This window comes from Bos indicus, chromosome 3 (assembly GCF_029378745.1).
Source record: "Bos indicus isolate NIAB-ARS_2022 breed Sahiwal x Tharparkar chromosome 3, NIAB-ARS_B.indTharparkar_mat_pri_1.0, whole genome shotgun sequence".
Taxonomy (NCBI): Eukaryota; Metazoa; Chordata; class Mammalia; order Artiodactyla; family Bovidae; genus Bos; species Bos indicus.
Genome location: NC_091762.1, coordinates 115,476,682 through 115,492,503, shown reverse-complemented (window position 1 = coordinate 115,492,503; position 15,822 = coordinate 115,476,682). Strand labels below are relative to the sequence as shown.

Genomic DNA, 15,822 nt, shown 5'->3' with positions numbered 1-15,822 from the left:
TTTTCCTATGAAGGAAGTGGTTTTGTCATCTGTGAAGTCAGGAGGTGTCTCAGGGAAGCAACAACCATGTCCCCCAGCACGCAGGCTACTACTGGGGGGCTCTGGGGGTCAAACGACACGACCGAGCGTGTGGGACGCTTCCCGGGAGAAGCCAGCGTGCACAGCTGCTCAGGTGTAAATGACCACCTGCGAGTACAGCCATTCGTCCTGAAGCCTCGCCTCCTCTCGGGAGCGCCCGCCCCGACCGCAGGCGCAGTGCCCAGCTCTCAGCAGGCCCCCGGGTTCCCGCTGAATTAATTATAACAATACGGGACGGTGTGTTCAGAGTTCCAGACAACCGGCTCAGAGACACATTTTGTCCTGCCAACTCTGTCCATGCCAAAAACATAATCTCCTTACTCTTAATTTTACGGCCTTTTTTCTTGTTAAAAATGAAGCAGAACCTATTTTCTCTTTATTTCTTTGAAATAAAGAAACGCGATAATTTTAGCATTCTTCGCCTGTTTTAAAGGCAACATTATCTGATCCTCAATATGGCTTATGTGCGAGGGGACAGTCATTTAGCATGCTGTTTAAACAGATCAGGACGATGACAAGGGTCAACGATATGTCTACGGTTAGAGACCGGGTTAGCATCTGCAATAACTAGAGAAGGTGGCTGAACTGACTGACTGCTGCTTTACCTACTAAGCCAACCTACCAGCAGGCTCTTCATAAGGTTTCAGATACTCCTCATTAAAAAATGTTCATGTACTTTTAATCACTTGGTTGCAAGTAACATGGTAAAATTACGTGGAAACACTGAACTGGCTAGATTTCAAAACTCCTCAAATTTTATTAGCGTTTACAGATTTCGTTCATTGGAACATTAAGCAGCACCCAAGAACGCGTTCAGAAATAGGCCTAACATCTGCTGAGCAGTGGTAGCTAACAAAAAATTTTTTTTAAAGTTTATTTGATTTGGAAAGGATTTTTGGAGCTGACAGTTAAAATGCATTTCGTATGTCCCAGAAAATAAAGGCTGGTATTTACCACATGGCTTGTTTCTAAGAAACGAAGTAAACATTCGTTCTAAACAGTTCATTTTTTAAAAAGTGATTTAAGATACACAGGCTCCTGAGAAGGCTTTTATTGCCCTGACGATACGCGCATCTGTCGGGGAACAATTCCAGGGGGTCCTCCAGGGACGCAGGGATTAACAGAGAGACGTCCAGCTCGAGGTGACCTAGCAGACCCCTGCTTCCAGAGGAAGTGACCACAGCCAGCAGGTGGCATCCCAGCAAGGAACCGGCGGGGCACAGTGGCAAGGTCACCCTGGACTGGTCACCCTCGCCGGGCACTGTCGGGCTGGACACACCGGGGAGGAGAAGGAGAAGATGGGGGGTGCTCCTCACCCTTCTTGGGGGCCCCCGGGGCGCTGAGGCACGTGCAACCAGAGAAGCTCCTGACCTCCCCCGCAGCCCAGACAGCAACCCCACCCCGGGGCAGGAAAGAACCCGCGAACTCAGGCTCAACCCACACCACCGGGGATGTGGTCAACTCACTATTTTTTTTTTTACTACTTTTATTTATTTTTTTATTTGGCTGTGCTGCATCTTGGTTGTAGCAGGAGGGGTATTTGCTTGCAGCATGCGAACTCTCAGTTGTAGTATACGGGATCTAGCTGCCTGACTTGGGGTGGGGGCAGTCAGACCCGGACCCCCTCCTGCATTGGGAGCACGGGTCCTTAGCCACTGGGCCACCAGGGAAGCCCCCAGCCCACTCTAAATTCTCTTCTTTTCTCTTGTTTCCAGATGACCACAATGCAGGTCCCAGGCATCTCATACAGAGCTCTGCTGTCCTGAGCTGAGCTGCAGGAATAACTTCGCTGGTCCTGGGAGCCTGGTCAAGGAACAGGCTGTCTGGGGCAGGAGCAGAGGGCTGGGTTGGGGCTGGGGGTGAGCATCACGATCTTGCTCCTGGTAGACACGAGGTCCTCAAGTCATACCGGGGAGAAGAGTTGAGGAGGAAGGCTGTTTACCTGGAGCAGAAGACACAGCAGCAAAGGAGCAGGACCCGTATGGACCAGCTGCGCATCCCTGGGCCCTGGCCAGCTCTGCGCCAGCGCTAAGCAGAGTCATCTACATGTTTACCCTCTCAATCCCTGCAAACGACTCTCGGAGCAGAGGGAGCAAGTCCACATTCAGGCGGCTGGCTGACTCACCCCAGGCCCGGAGGACCAAGAGTTTAAGCGGCCGAGGCAGGGTGGGGACCCAGGCTTCAACCACAGGCAAGTGAGTTGCGGGCCTGGCACGGAGGCTCAGGGCTTCGAGGAGGAGGGCAGCCCCATCCCTGGGGACACTTGGGCATCCAGGCACCCCAGCCGTGAGACCCCCACGTCCCTGGATGCTCTGGGGCTCCTGGGAAAGATGTTGCTGCTCCTGGGTCACCAGCTTGCCGCCCTCCTGCCGCGGTCCTGCTCCATCCTTGAAATCACTCAGCCCTCCTCCCCCACCACACACCACGTCGGCAGTAAAGACGGCGCTGGGCATGTACAGGTCCCTGTCCCAGGAAGGCAAGCCAGTTCCCTTCTTCCCGTGAAACTGCTAAGTGTATCAAACTCCGCACATCCGTACCAACAAGAGAAACAGCTGCAGGCTCCTTTCAGCAAGGTTTTTAAGAGTCAAGACACACCCGGTATACTTCCCCACACCCCAGGGCCCAGTGCAAAAGCACATCCCACATTCTATGACTTACGTTCAGAAAGCCCGATTTCTCACCTTGACTTACACACATTATGTAAAGTTTCCTTGACTAGCCGTTATCTTGTCCTGCACCTTCCCTTACTTCAGCGAGACATTCAGGTTTCTTCTGTCCCCCTCTTCCGTTTCAGCCCCTCCTCTTTATGTGGAAGACTGTCCCTCTCCTCCTCCTACCTGGGAAGGACACGGGCTTCCCTCCCCACCTCCAGCACATCCCTTGGGGAAGACCCACCTTTCATTCTCTGCCTACACTCTTCGGACCATCCTAGTCTGTTCTGCTCGTCAAAAGAAGGGTGCAGAGCCCAAACTCCTAGATCCAAGTCCCTGTTTTCTGTTTTGGGGTGGCGGTGGGTACTGCCATACATGTGGGCTGGAGGGACCTGAGAGCAGAGACAGATGGAGGCATCGCCCCCGGCACCGTCACAGCCCACCACCCTCAACATCTACTACTCCATCCGCTGGACGGTCTGATCCGTCTCAGAGCTGATGGGTCCCTTCCCCGCCCCCACCACCGGGAGGACAGCTGCTGGGTACCAGCCTTTCTGGGCCCCAGGTCCTCTGTGTGGCCCATGGCAGGAGACACGAGGGAGGAACACAGAGAGAGACGCCTGAAGTTCAAAGCCCTTGGGGACACCACGGTCTCCCAGCTGCAAGGGGACGCAGCTCAGGCTGCCCATGTTCTCTATCAAATCCCTGCATAATACTGGGCAGCCTGAGTTTCCTTCCTTTCTCCTCTTATCTTGAAGGGAGTTAAAAACAGCGGCAGACACATGGGGTCTGTGGCAGGGAGGCGGGGGTGCACGGTGGACATCGAGCATCCAAACACACGAGCTGGTAACTCTGATTACACGCCCAGATCCTCCTTCACTGGCCGCACCAGTAGCCGTCAGCAGGGCACGGACGGCAGAGGAGTAATTTCCATCGGAAGTGAGTGACAGCTGTGAAATTCCATCATCGGTGTGAAGGGCACATGTAAACCGACCAAATCTTTCTGACGTTCCAAGAGACCAGCGTGGGCCCGGCCAGTGAGGCCTGCGGCAGCTCCAAATTCTTCGTCTCACTAAGAAGTAACGGGGCAACTTCAACAGCTCTGCCTCAACGCCCAGGGTGTACTATACACATGCTGCTGTGGGTTAACTTTCCCTAAAAATGCGATCCATTCCAAACCCTCGGTACCTGCGGGCCAACATCCAGGGCCGGGTGTCTTCATGACATGAGGGAAACGTGGACTCAGACACGGGGAGGAGCCCCTGGACGACAAGGCAGAGACTGCAGATGCGTCCGCAGGCCCAAGGTCGCCCGGGGCTGGCAGTAACCAGGACCCGGACTCTCCCGAGTTCCCTCCGGCAACAGCCAGCCTGTGAAGCCCTTGCTCCTGGACTCTCGGCCTCTGGAGCCCTGAGGATACAGCTCTGGTTTCAAGCAACCCAGACTGTGGTCACTTGTCAAGGCAGCCCTAAGGACTCGGATACACACACGCTGTCTCACACACATACACACGATTAAAAATGTTATGTGCATGCCCCCAAATTTTACTGTTTGTATTATTAATACTTCTGTGTTAATACTTCAGGTTCCCAACTGAGTTACCTACTTTTGCATTGCAGGAAGTGTTAGTCGCTTAGTCGTGTCCAACTCCTGTGATCCCATGGACTGTAGCCGCCAGGCTCCTCTGTCCATGGGATTTTCCAAGCAAGAATACTGGAGTGGATTGCCATTTCCTATTCCATGGGGAATCTTCCTGACCTGGGATCGAACCTGGGTCTCCTTCATTGCAGGCAGATACTTTACCATCTGAGCCACCAGGGAAGCCCTGTACATTGCTAATTCACTATTTATAAAAACACACATAATATTTAAATCTATTCCCTCATTCCAAATTATATCTTTAAAATAACCTAAAGTGGATGCATCAGCTATCTTTGCCACAAGAATAAAGTATCAACCAAAACGGATCACACAATGAACGCACGACAGATGTCATCCTCTAAAAGCGGACGAAACCTGCACTCGGGAGAAGCCTGGGGATGTGAAAACAGAAGGCGCTGACCACCTTCTCCTTCTCAGGCATCTAGAGATGCCCCCACCATGGGTCAGAGTAACACTAAAGGATTGTTGTTGTCATTCAGGTGCTGTCATGTCCGACCCCTTGCACCCCACTGACTGCAGCATGCCAGGATTCCCTGTCCATCACCATCTCCCGGAGCTTGTTCAAACTCATGTCCATTGAGTCAATGGTGCCTTCTAACCATCTCATCCTCTGTCGCCCCCTTGTCCTCCTGCCCTCAATCTTTCCCAGCATCAGGGTCTTTTCTGATGAGTCTTTGCATTAGCTCCGAAGTACTGGAGATGCAGGTTAAGCGTCAGTCCCTTCCGATGAACGTTCAGGGATGAGTCCACTCAAGATTTTTTACATATTAATTAAAGCAAAAGGACAGCCCTGTGCAGACAGGAGAAGCGCAGGGAAGCCCCCGGGAGCTGTGTGCACAGAGCCCACAGCAACACGCCCCCCATGGAAAGCTGCTGCCCCGTGGAGACGGCGGGGTGTCACTCTGTAAGAGGCAAGGGGGATAAATCGGTAAGCTTCCCCGGTGGCTCAGTGGTGAAGAATCCGCCTGCAGTGCAGGAGGCCCAGGTTTGATCCCTGGGTCGGGAAGATCCCTTGGAGAAGGGATAGGCTACCCACTCCAGTATTCTTGCCTGGAGAATTCCTTGGACAGAGGAGATGGAGGGCTACCATCCATCCCAAAAGAGTCGGACACAACTGCGCGACTAACCCTTTCACACTTTCGATAACAACAGCAAGGAAATGGGAGGGTCTCACAGCTCACCCAGAGTCCAGACCCCTCAGCCCAGCACCCACGACATAATACCAGCAGCTGTGCCCCGACCTGACCCTTGCTGCAAAAGTCACTGCAGATGCAGCTGAGCTGTGATGGCATCACTGGCTTCCGGCGCCTCCTGGAAAGGATCCCGCTGCTCCCACATTCTCCATGAACCTGGGTGGCAACACGGTGCCTGAAAGCTCCAGAACGTTCACTGCTGTCAAGCTTCTCAAGGAAGCAAGCATGGGTAATTGATGGATGTTAAGGTGTCTGGCAAGGGTTGAAAACACTTTGCAATTACAGGTTCCCGGACCAGAAGCAAGGAGTCTTTACGTGCCAAGGCTTTTCTCATGCATTTCCTTTCAGAAACAACAAATTCTGGGCCCCTCCTGCCACCACGTGGGACTTGCCCCGGCACGTGGATGTCAGTTCCCTGGTCTGGAGAAGAAATGTAAAGAAGCACCCAGGCCGCCTGGGCCCAGGGTTGGCGGCCCTTGGGAAACAGGGGCCCATGGGGGGGCTAAAGACTTCCAGGCACCAGGGGGCATCTGCTCACGGTTCTTCCAGGACCCGGGGGCCCTGACACATGTCCACGGCGGGCACCCCTGTAGGCTGCTGGCAATGCCAAGAATAATCCCTTGACCCGGAATCAAACAATGAGAAGACAGGTGGCCAGGTGGCAGGGCCAGGCCCTGAAGGTGAGAGCAAAGATTGCGGACACTCTATCCCCTGACCCGGGAGCCCTTGGGCACCGGCCCTGCTGAGGGGTGAGACACTTCCACCCTGCAGATGGAAGAAAGGACATCCTGAGAGTGAACCCGAGATGCTTCCCCGCTTTACAATGGATGTATTCTGAAAATCACATGACACCGTGAAATTCGCATCGTTAAGAACGACTGCCTGAAAAGTGGAGAAAGCGGGGCTACTAAGAGGTCGTGTTTAGGTCCCCCCACTGGGGATGGTTTTACTTTTGATGCACAAACACGCAAGAGAAAGGCTTCCATTTCATCAAAATCTAAGGGTCCGCCACAAGGAAAGCACAGCGAGGCCCGAACGCGATGGCAGACGTGGAAACGGCAAAGTCACAGCAACGACAAACAGCACCACGGGCGGGGGAGCGGGAGCTGGCCACGGGCGGGAGGGCCGGGGACCCCCGCCAGCCACACCAGACGTCAGGTCAGGCAGGAGAGAGGCCAGCGTGCGGCCGCGAAACCGGGGCCCAGACCACGTAACCTATCTAAGGACCCCCACCCCCGAGTGAAACCCAGGGTATCCCGGGCCCACAGGCAGCCTGACTTGAGGAGGTAGGGTCATCAACCTACACAGCCTGCCCCGAGGAATAAGTAGAAACCCAAGAAAAAAAGTCTCTAAAAGACTCTTGGGGTGTAATCCAGGTGACGACGGCTGAAACCCGCACTCAGACTCAAAGGCACAGGTACGCCAGCACACCCAAGTCCAGCGTCCAGGAGAGGAGAACGGGGGCGCCTGCATCACCTCTCTACAGCACGCACCTGTCTAGCATCTGCATCCATCTTTCCGTGTCTAGGTATGCTTTTCCTCCTTGACTCCCACATCCAAGCCTTCACCTCTAATCTCCCTGAAATCATCATGTCGATATGGATAACCAAAACATTCTCACGTGTCCACCAAGAATTCTGCAACGTCATGGCAGAGCCCCAAACAAAGGTGGCCAGAGAATTCCACCTTCCACACACTTTGCGACGATTACAAGGTGCCCAGCAACGAGAGTTAAATACTAGAACAGGTGTTACAGGGAACATGGGAAGCTACTCAGAACTACTGCTAAGAAGACATCTAAGGGACAAAACAGGGTGAAATGTTTAACTTAAAAAAAAAAAAAAAAGGATAAGATGAGAACAAAATCGGATGGGTAACACAGAACGAGGAGTCAAGGGAGGACTACAGTACAGAGTTGGGTCTCTCCTCGCTCTTCAAACAAGACAAGCGCTGCCATGAAGGAAATGTATAGTTACCTGCATCCATATCTGCAAAGAATGGAACAGCCAGTAAGAAAAAGAAGGAACCAGAAATTCAGTGTCTCAGAGTTGGATTTTTAAAAGGTTACACGGAGAGAAAATATAATTTAGAAAACGGTGTGTGTACACTCTGGCTGGATTTGGGGGGACACGCAAGCTACCTGGTTTCCTAGCTTGACTACCATCGTTTTATTTAAAGCGAAAAACAAAACGTGGATATGTTAAACTGAAGAAGTAAAAGCCTCACGGCAAAATAAATAGCTTATTCTCATGCAAAAATGATTATTCCATGTTTAGAGCACAATATAAAGGGGGAAACACACTCAAACGTATGGTGGTGGTCATCGGAAGTGCTCGGGCCTGCGACTATGGAAAGGTCCGTACAAATTACGTTATAAACTCAACGTCCAAAGCGAAGACACGTCCAAGCAGTAATATTTAAAGGCGTGACACTGGACTCAGCTGTGAGGGACAGAACCACCAGCTAAGAGCACATTTAACAGGATTCGTGGTTTGACTCTGTTGCTCCCAATGCCAAGGTGAAGTGAACGTAACTGGCTGGCTGACAACACCACCAAAAAAGCAACATAGGTACGGATTTCTGCTGCTTCGTGCTTTGTTCTTTTTCTTGACGTGGGATATACGACAGCCATGATTTAGAATATGCTAACGGAAACCTTGGCCAGCTAAACTCTCTTGAGCTGGAGACTGTCTGCCAAAAGAGCATACCTTCGGGAGACTCCTCCTGGACATACGTGCCGGTCAGATAGCGGTGCACCAGGGCCGACTTGCCGCTGGCCAAGTTACCCACAATGCCCTGCAACACAGAAATGGACAGTCACTAAGGAGCGGTCAGTGTACCACGCTTTCAGCAACCTGCAGACAGACAGGGCTGGAACGGACAGAAATCCGAAACATCATCTCGTTCAATTCTTCTCCAGGAGAAAAAGGGATTCCAGCACCCTCAGTTAACACCACATATCTCCATCAGTCTCCATGGCCTGAGGAATCAACACGGTTTGGACACACGTTGGCTGTGGTGGCATCCTTCTAGATCCCATGAGTGCTGATTACGTTGGGAAGGTGCACAGCCCGCCAGCGTGCACTGGGGACCCTCAAAACTCTCAACAAGGCACGAACGAGGTTAAAGAGGACACAGGGGCAGTACTGGGCCATAAAGAGGTTAGGGGACATTCTGATACATTCCATCACGACCTCGGGGCAGGATCAGGAGTCCGGGAGGAACAGTGTCCAGCAGGGACTGGAGGGGAGAAAGCCGCACCAAGGCAGGGCAGAGGTGGCGAGCTGGCCCGGTCTCTGGACACGGGCTCCCACATTGCAGGGCTGAGATGAGGAAACACCAGAGGCCCGTGGTCAAGGCGGCCAAGGTGTTCATCCTCCCTGAAACATGGCTCCAGAGAAATGTGAGAGACCACCGTCCCAGCAGGTAGGAACGCACCATCTCCAGGGTGCAAGGCTGGCTTTATCCCATCTTCTGCCAGAGAAAGCTCCCTTGTAGACAGCTCTCGCTCCCACAGCTCCCCACAGCTGACACCTGGACGCAGGGACCGCCCCTTGGGACGCCCTTCCCACTCTGTGGAGCTCATCCCCCACCATCTTCTGTGTGAAGACCCTCCTGCACGGTAACCTCTTCCTCCCCAACTAGAACTAACCCCCCAAAGCCGCACTGAGGCATCAAAATCAATTCCTGCTTAGGAAAAGCAGGACAAGAGCCCTGCCCTGCATACAGTCTCCTCCCAGGAAGAATCTGCCTCGCTCTCCCGCCAGCCAGGCCTCCGGGGCACACCTCCCTGCTCACCCTGAACCACCACCCCCCACAAAGTTTTTGACTCTATGGCTTCAAAGACACTGCTCAAGGTCACCAACAAATTGGTTTCTGAAACCCCTCACCTTCCCCTCGTCCTGACCCAGCCCTTCACCAGAAGCTGTAGATGAGGTTCTCTGCAAACTTCTGCCTTGGGCTTCCTCTTGGAATTCCGTCTCAGCCACGTGGGCTCCTTCCCTAGATCCCCTGGATTCTGGATTCTAAAGCCCACCTGAGGGAGCCAAGGCCACATCCCACCTCCTCGTAAGGAGCTTTGGATTCCCACTGCCTCAGCCCCACCCCCATTCAGGTAAACCCGCACACACCCAAGGCTCCGCATGTATACACCTGACTATTCCCCCCCGCCCGGAGGACAGTTTGTGAGCATCTCCTCCGCCCCAAGGGGCAGGCGGTGCAGTCCGTCCACTGGAGCTCGGGACAGCCTTTAGCTCGTCACCCTGCCTGGGAGCTCCCCCTCCTCACCCCGAGAATACCAGAGATTCTTTACGATCAACACTGTAAAAATGCGACACCCTCATTTCACAACTCTTGGGAAGCCTCTCACTCTGGCTGCAGGCTGGAGTCCAAGAATTTCATGGACAACAAAGTGTCCCCTCCGCATCCTTACAATCAATCTTGATGGAGGCACCCTGGCCAGGCGGGAACCACACCCACGCTTCACTCACCCAGGTCCTCCTGCTCTACTTCACCCAAGAGTTCAGGGTGGTCTCCATGCTTCTCTTCACACCCAGCACACTATACACTGCTGACGTTCTTGGCTCTACCTCCCACCACATCATGTCCCCCAAGACCAAGAACTAGGTCTCAGATACTGGCAAGGACACTCTGTATCCCTACACTCAGTAGTTTCTCGTCCCAACAAAGTGCTGGGAAATATGGGATGGGTGCGTGGGTGGGTGGGTGGATGGGTGAGTAGGTGGATGGGTTGATGGATGGGTGGGTGGGTGGATGGGTTGATGGATGGATGGGTGGGTGGGTTGATGGATGGATGGGTGGGTGGATGGGAGGGAGAGTGGGTGGATGGGTGGATAGATGGGTGGGTGGAGTGGATGGATAGATGGGTGGATGGGTGGGTGGGTGAGTGGGTGAGTGGGTGGATGGGTTGATGGGTGGGTGGGTGGGTGGGTGGATGGATGGGTGGATGGGTGGGTGAGTGGGTGGGTGGGTGGATGGATGGGTGGGTGGATGGGTGGGTGGGTGGATGGATGGATGGGTGAGTGACTGGATGGGTGGGAGGATGGGTTGATGGGTGGGTGGGTAAAAGGCTGCATAGATGGGTGGATGAGGTGGACAGGTGGGTGAGTGGATGGATGAGTAGGTAGGAGGGAGGGAGGAGAGAGCTATGTTGGCTGGTTGGATAAATGGATGACGGTGCCAATAACTAGGACAACAAACAGATTAATAGAACAGAACACATCTGACATTATTAAAATTCGACCTAAAACCCTGAACCCATCCTGTCCTTCCCACCAGTCAGGCTCCTTCCGTCCTCAACCTCCCCTTCCCTGCTTCACGGTCAGTGTGCCAGTGGCCAAACCCCATGCTCAGCCTCACCGACTCTGGACACCTAGACCTTTCCCCATCAATCACTACTGGAAACAAACTCTTATGCATGCCTCAGCAGCAGTTCAGACGTCACCTCCTCTGAGAAGCCTTCTTAATGCCATGGCCTCAAATAATGCTTCCTCCCAAAGCTCCCTGACCGTCCTCCTCACACAACCAGCCTGCCTCTTGCCTGTTTCCCCAGCATCATATGTTGCGGGTCTGACCCTCTCCAGTGCCGACAAGGGACTGGCTCTCAAGTGTGTCTGGTTCTCTACCTCCCAGCACTGCCCAAGGCAGACGCTTGCCCCCCACCCCACCCCCGCAACACTGGGAAGATAAATGGATGAATGACTTAACAACACCAATGAGTAGAAACGAGATGCTTTATCACTACGGCTCCAAGCTCCAGACTATGTGGACAGAACCTAAATAAAGTTGTTTCCTTCCTGATTGGACTCCTGTCTTCCCTTTGCCGTGGGCCTCTATAATCTGAGAATTTTCACCTATTAATTATTCTTTTGCTCAAGGGTACCTGCTGTTTGTCAGCTTCACGCTGAGAAAATCCAAAACAGTATGCCACTGAATTGAATTTTTAATTAAGATTAGGCTGCTTCTTTCCCGAGGAGGAAAGTGCTCGAAATCAAACACTATTCAGTCTGTGTTTTCTATGTGTGAAAACATTCTCTCCTTCTGACACGTCAACGATTTGCAAAGAATTAACTCACCCCTTGCAAGGATCAAATCACTCGATCCCCCACACGGGGCAGGGGGGAAGGTGTTTTATTTGAACTGAATGGTCACCTCAGACACCTTCTTATGTGTGCACACCATGGGCTTTATTTTAATTTGAAACACTGGCAGAAACTAACAGCCAGCTGTGAGGAGGGAATAAAACAAGGGATGAAAATGCTCTTGAAGCTGCAAAGCTGTGCTGGGATCTGTGAACAGCTCCTGGATACAAACCAGAGAAGAATGGAATCGAGCCAGCCTGGGTCTCCAGGCTCGGGAAGAAGCAAGGTAACGCGGGTAAAGGTGCCCTGAAATTTACAGAATCGTGTGTTCTGGTGGCAACACGTGACCACCGAGGGCCTGGGCATTCTCGGGGCAGAACTGTCAACTGTCAGGCCGCACGAGGCGTCTTTCTAAACTGATCTCTCTACTGCCCACACTCCACTGCTTACCTGCTAAACACGGAGTTGGCTGAAAAGAAAATTGAGGCTTTTGGTTCAAAATCCCAGTTGGGAATTCAACATTAACACACAAACGGGATGTGACCAGTTGTGGACTGAGGCCCTCCTCTATGAGGCCGGCAATCTCAGGAGTCCTTTCCTTTCTGCTTGGAGGTGAGCGGTCAGTGCGTGCTGCCTGCAGACGTCCACAGGGGCCCGAGTGTGGATCCGCGGCAGGGAGGCCGGCAGCAGCTGGCCACTCATCATCTCCCCACTACCGACCCCACCTCAGGAAGCAGACAGCCTGGTGCTGCCCGTCCGGAAAAGAAAGCCAACACTAGGGCGTTCCCTGGCAGTTGGGTGGTTAGGACTTGGTACTCTCACTGCCGAGGGCCCAGGTTCAATCCCTGGTCAGGGAACTAGGGTCCCGCAAGCCAGGCAATGGGGCCAGAAAGAAAGCAAGCGAACACTGACATTTTTCTGTTTGACAGATTCCAGAAGATTTATGCTCAAACACGATCTAAAGAGCCCACTTGAGGCTTGCTATCATGTCGCGGACCTGCTGCATTTCTGAAACGGAGTCGGGGATCTGAGGGGCACTGACCTCAGGGGCCACCTGTCCTGGGGGCCGCGCCCAGCAGGACGGAATCGCAGCCCTGTGGACACACGCAGAGGTTGCCCCTGGACAGAGGACCATTTCTGCAGATGCTGGGAACGCCTCGGCACAGGAGGGGTCTCCCGGGGAGGCCAGGCTGCCTGCTGCTCCTCCCCCATAAGGAGGGCGCCAGCGGGGGCCCTGGCCCGCCCCACACAGCCCGTGGGGAAGGGGGCAGGGCCTTCCCCAGAAGAACTCCAGAATCCTTTGCATTTACTTGTCCATGAGATGCAGTCCACCCCTCCTGTGAATTCCAGCCAACTTTACGAGAGAGTTCTGTTTCAGGATCGTAAATCCACCTGTTAACACGGCCACCCCACCCCTCCAGGCATTGATTCCAGAACACTGCATGCTTCGGAAACACCAGCAGAGAACAGGTCTGGGTGGGAGGCACCCTCAGTTATCATGGGCTGGTGTGGGGCTCTGGCAGAACCATTAACACCTTCAGCTCCCCAAACTGGGTCTAAACCAGAGGGTCTGATCCTCAGATGACACTTCAATCCTCAGCTCCTCACCTGCACGGGCCACACTTCAAAAGCTCCACAGCCACATGGAGCCCACGGCTTCCACCTCGGGCAGCAAAGAAAGAGAACCTTTCCACGCTGCAGACAGTTCTGCCCGCGGTGCTGATGCAGACAAACGCCGGGTTCAAATCCGGCTCCACCTTGTACTAAAGTGAAAGTCGCTCAGTCGTATCTGACTCTTTGCAACCCCATGGACTGTACAGTCCATGGAATTCCAGGCCACAATACTGGAGTGGGTACCCTTTCCCTTCTCCAGGAGATCTTCCCAACCCAGGGATCAAACCCAGGTCTCCCGCATTGCAGGCACATTCTTTACCGGCTGAGCCACCAGGGAAGCCCACCTCATATGAACTGGAGCTCTTTGGGCACCTTCTTTATTCAACTTTTTTATGTTTATTTCTTTTGCTGCACCGGATCTCAGCGGTGGTGCACAGGCTTATTTCATTTCCTTCGTGGAATGTGGGGTCTTAGTTCCTGGACCAGGGATGAACCTGTGTCCCCTGCACCGCAGGGCAGATTCTTAACGACAGGGCCACCAGGGCAGTCCCCTTGGGCACATCTTAACATCCGAGGCTCAGTCGTCCGCACTGCGAGGGGGGGACAACTCCAGACCCACTCAGGACTAAAGGCGGAGGCTCCTCCAGGCAGGTACTCCGCACCCCACACAGAGAGAGCACCTTCCTCATCTCAGTGCTGTTCCTCCTGTTTCACTCTGCCGGCAGAACCTCACCCACTTTGGCTGGCTCAGGAGGGCCGATCTGGAACTAAGAAGCCTTCCTGGAAATCTCTGAGTAGCATCTCTGGCTGCTGGCCCGAGACTGCTGACAGCATTTCCTGACCGGGGCCCACGGGATCAGCCCTCTGCTGGGGACGTGTCTCAAGAGCGCACGGGACGGAGCGGCACTGTCCCGGGGCTGGGCTGAACCCGCACCTCTGGAGCGCCCTGGGACGGCGGGCCCCGTGGTCTCCCCCAAGGAAGGCGTCACTGAGGAAGGTCAGACCTAGAAGGAACTCACCTGCCGTCAGCACGGTCAGAGTCCGCCACATGAGACGTTTCACACACAAACACACATATACACACACACACAAAAACACATATACACACATACACACACACACCCTCCAAATGCCACTGATCGCACAGCAACGTGATCATTTAATAGTTCTATCGGTCCTTGTTTCCACCTTAAGGTGAGGGGTGCCAAGTGCAGAGGGGCTCAGAGGTATGACTGCAACAAACTCAAGTTACTTTTTACTTCAGTCAACGTCTAAGCTTTACATCTCCAGGAGATAGTGGAGGACAGAGGAGCCTGGTGGGCTACAGTCCACAGGGTCGTCAAGAGTCGGATACAACTCAGTGACTGAATAGCAAACAAAGCTTTGAGTAGCCTCGCTGAATTATTAAAGTTCATAATGAGAACAAAGCTTTTAATTTTTCACTGCTCCTTCGTTAACAGTACATAATCACACTTTCGTAATAATGAATTACAATTATGACTTAATAGTTAGCCACAGAGACTTCCCATGACATCCTGCAAAGGACTAGTAAAGGTGTGGGTGGGTGGGTGTGTGAGAGACAAACCGACGAGTGTCTCTCACTCACTCACACACACACACACACGGGTGTGAGACAGAACGGCAGGGGGACACGCAGCCCTGCACTCAGGCCGTCTGCCTGGCCACCCATCATGACCGTCACAGGCTCCCCTGGGCTCCAGCCCCACTCTCAGCCTCACCTGCCACCCCCCAACTCCCCAGGACACACTGGACACACCTCTGGGCCCCCGGGGAGGAGACGGCCCCCGACATGAAGACGAGGGGTGCTCACAAGCCACACTGTGCCTCTTCCTGGGCCCATTCCAAGCCCCCCTCCTGCAGGTTGAGAAACAACCACGCTCAAGGCCAGAGCAACCACTCACCACTTTGAGCTCGGGGACGGATCGACTCAACGTCCATTCCTGGCTGTTCACGAAGGCATCTGTAAAACAGGAGGGCGAACGCAAGTGAGACACATGACTTAAGGGAGGGCAGGGTCAGCACGCCCCCACCGTGCCAGTCTTCAAACCAGAAGGACACAGCAGACGGTCCAGCCCCGGCCTGGGATCTCGTACCCTGAGCCGCTGAGATCTGCCTGCCGCACACGGTCGTTCTGACACCAGTTCGTGTCCTGTGTGCTAAACCTCGTCACACGCTCCGACCCAAGACCACCAAGTCCTGCCCCAGCCCTTTATGAGCCACGCTTCCCTGGGCATTCAGACCCTTCTGACCCTAAGGGTGGGCCACTTGGAGGACGATGGAGGCTCTGGCTGCTCTGAAACTGACCCTGATGCCAGGCAACTTTGAGCCTCTGGGTTTCCCCTAAACTAGTAGTAACTTGCTTAAAATTCCACCAACAGAGTTACAGTAGCTGATGGCTGGATTTTGAAAATTCAAGTGTTTACAGCATGTTATGGTTTAGAAGACCTCGGTGCTGGACTTCTGATCCTCAAAGACACAACAGACACTGAGGATCCAGTCAGG

At 53.6% G+C, this 15,822-nt stretch overlaps 1 protein-coding gene across 7 annotated transcripts in view; it reads right to left on the bottom strand.

Moving 5' to 3' along the window:
- Window positions 1-15,822, bottom strand: part of AGAP1 (ArfGAP with GTPase domain, ankyrin repeat and PH domain 1) — a 562,160-nt gene that overhangs the window by 357,122 nt on the left and 189,216 nt on the right. For all 7 annotated transcript variants that reach the window (XM_070780389.1, XM_070780391.1, XM_070780390.1 and 4 more), the window contains exons 2-3: window positions 15,222-15,280; window positions 8,293-8,380 (exon numbers count right to left, since the gene is read on the bottom strand). In XM_070780389.1, the coding sequence (XP_070636490.1) occupies window positions 8,293-8,380; window positions 15,222-15,280 (147 nt within the window). The remainder of the gene's footprint in view (window positions 1-8,292; window positions 8,381-15,221; window positions 15,281-15,822) is intronic.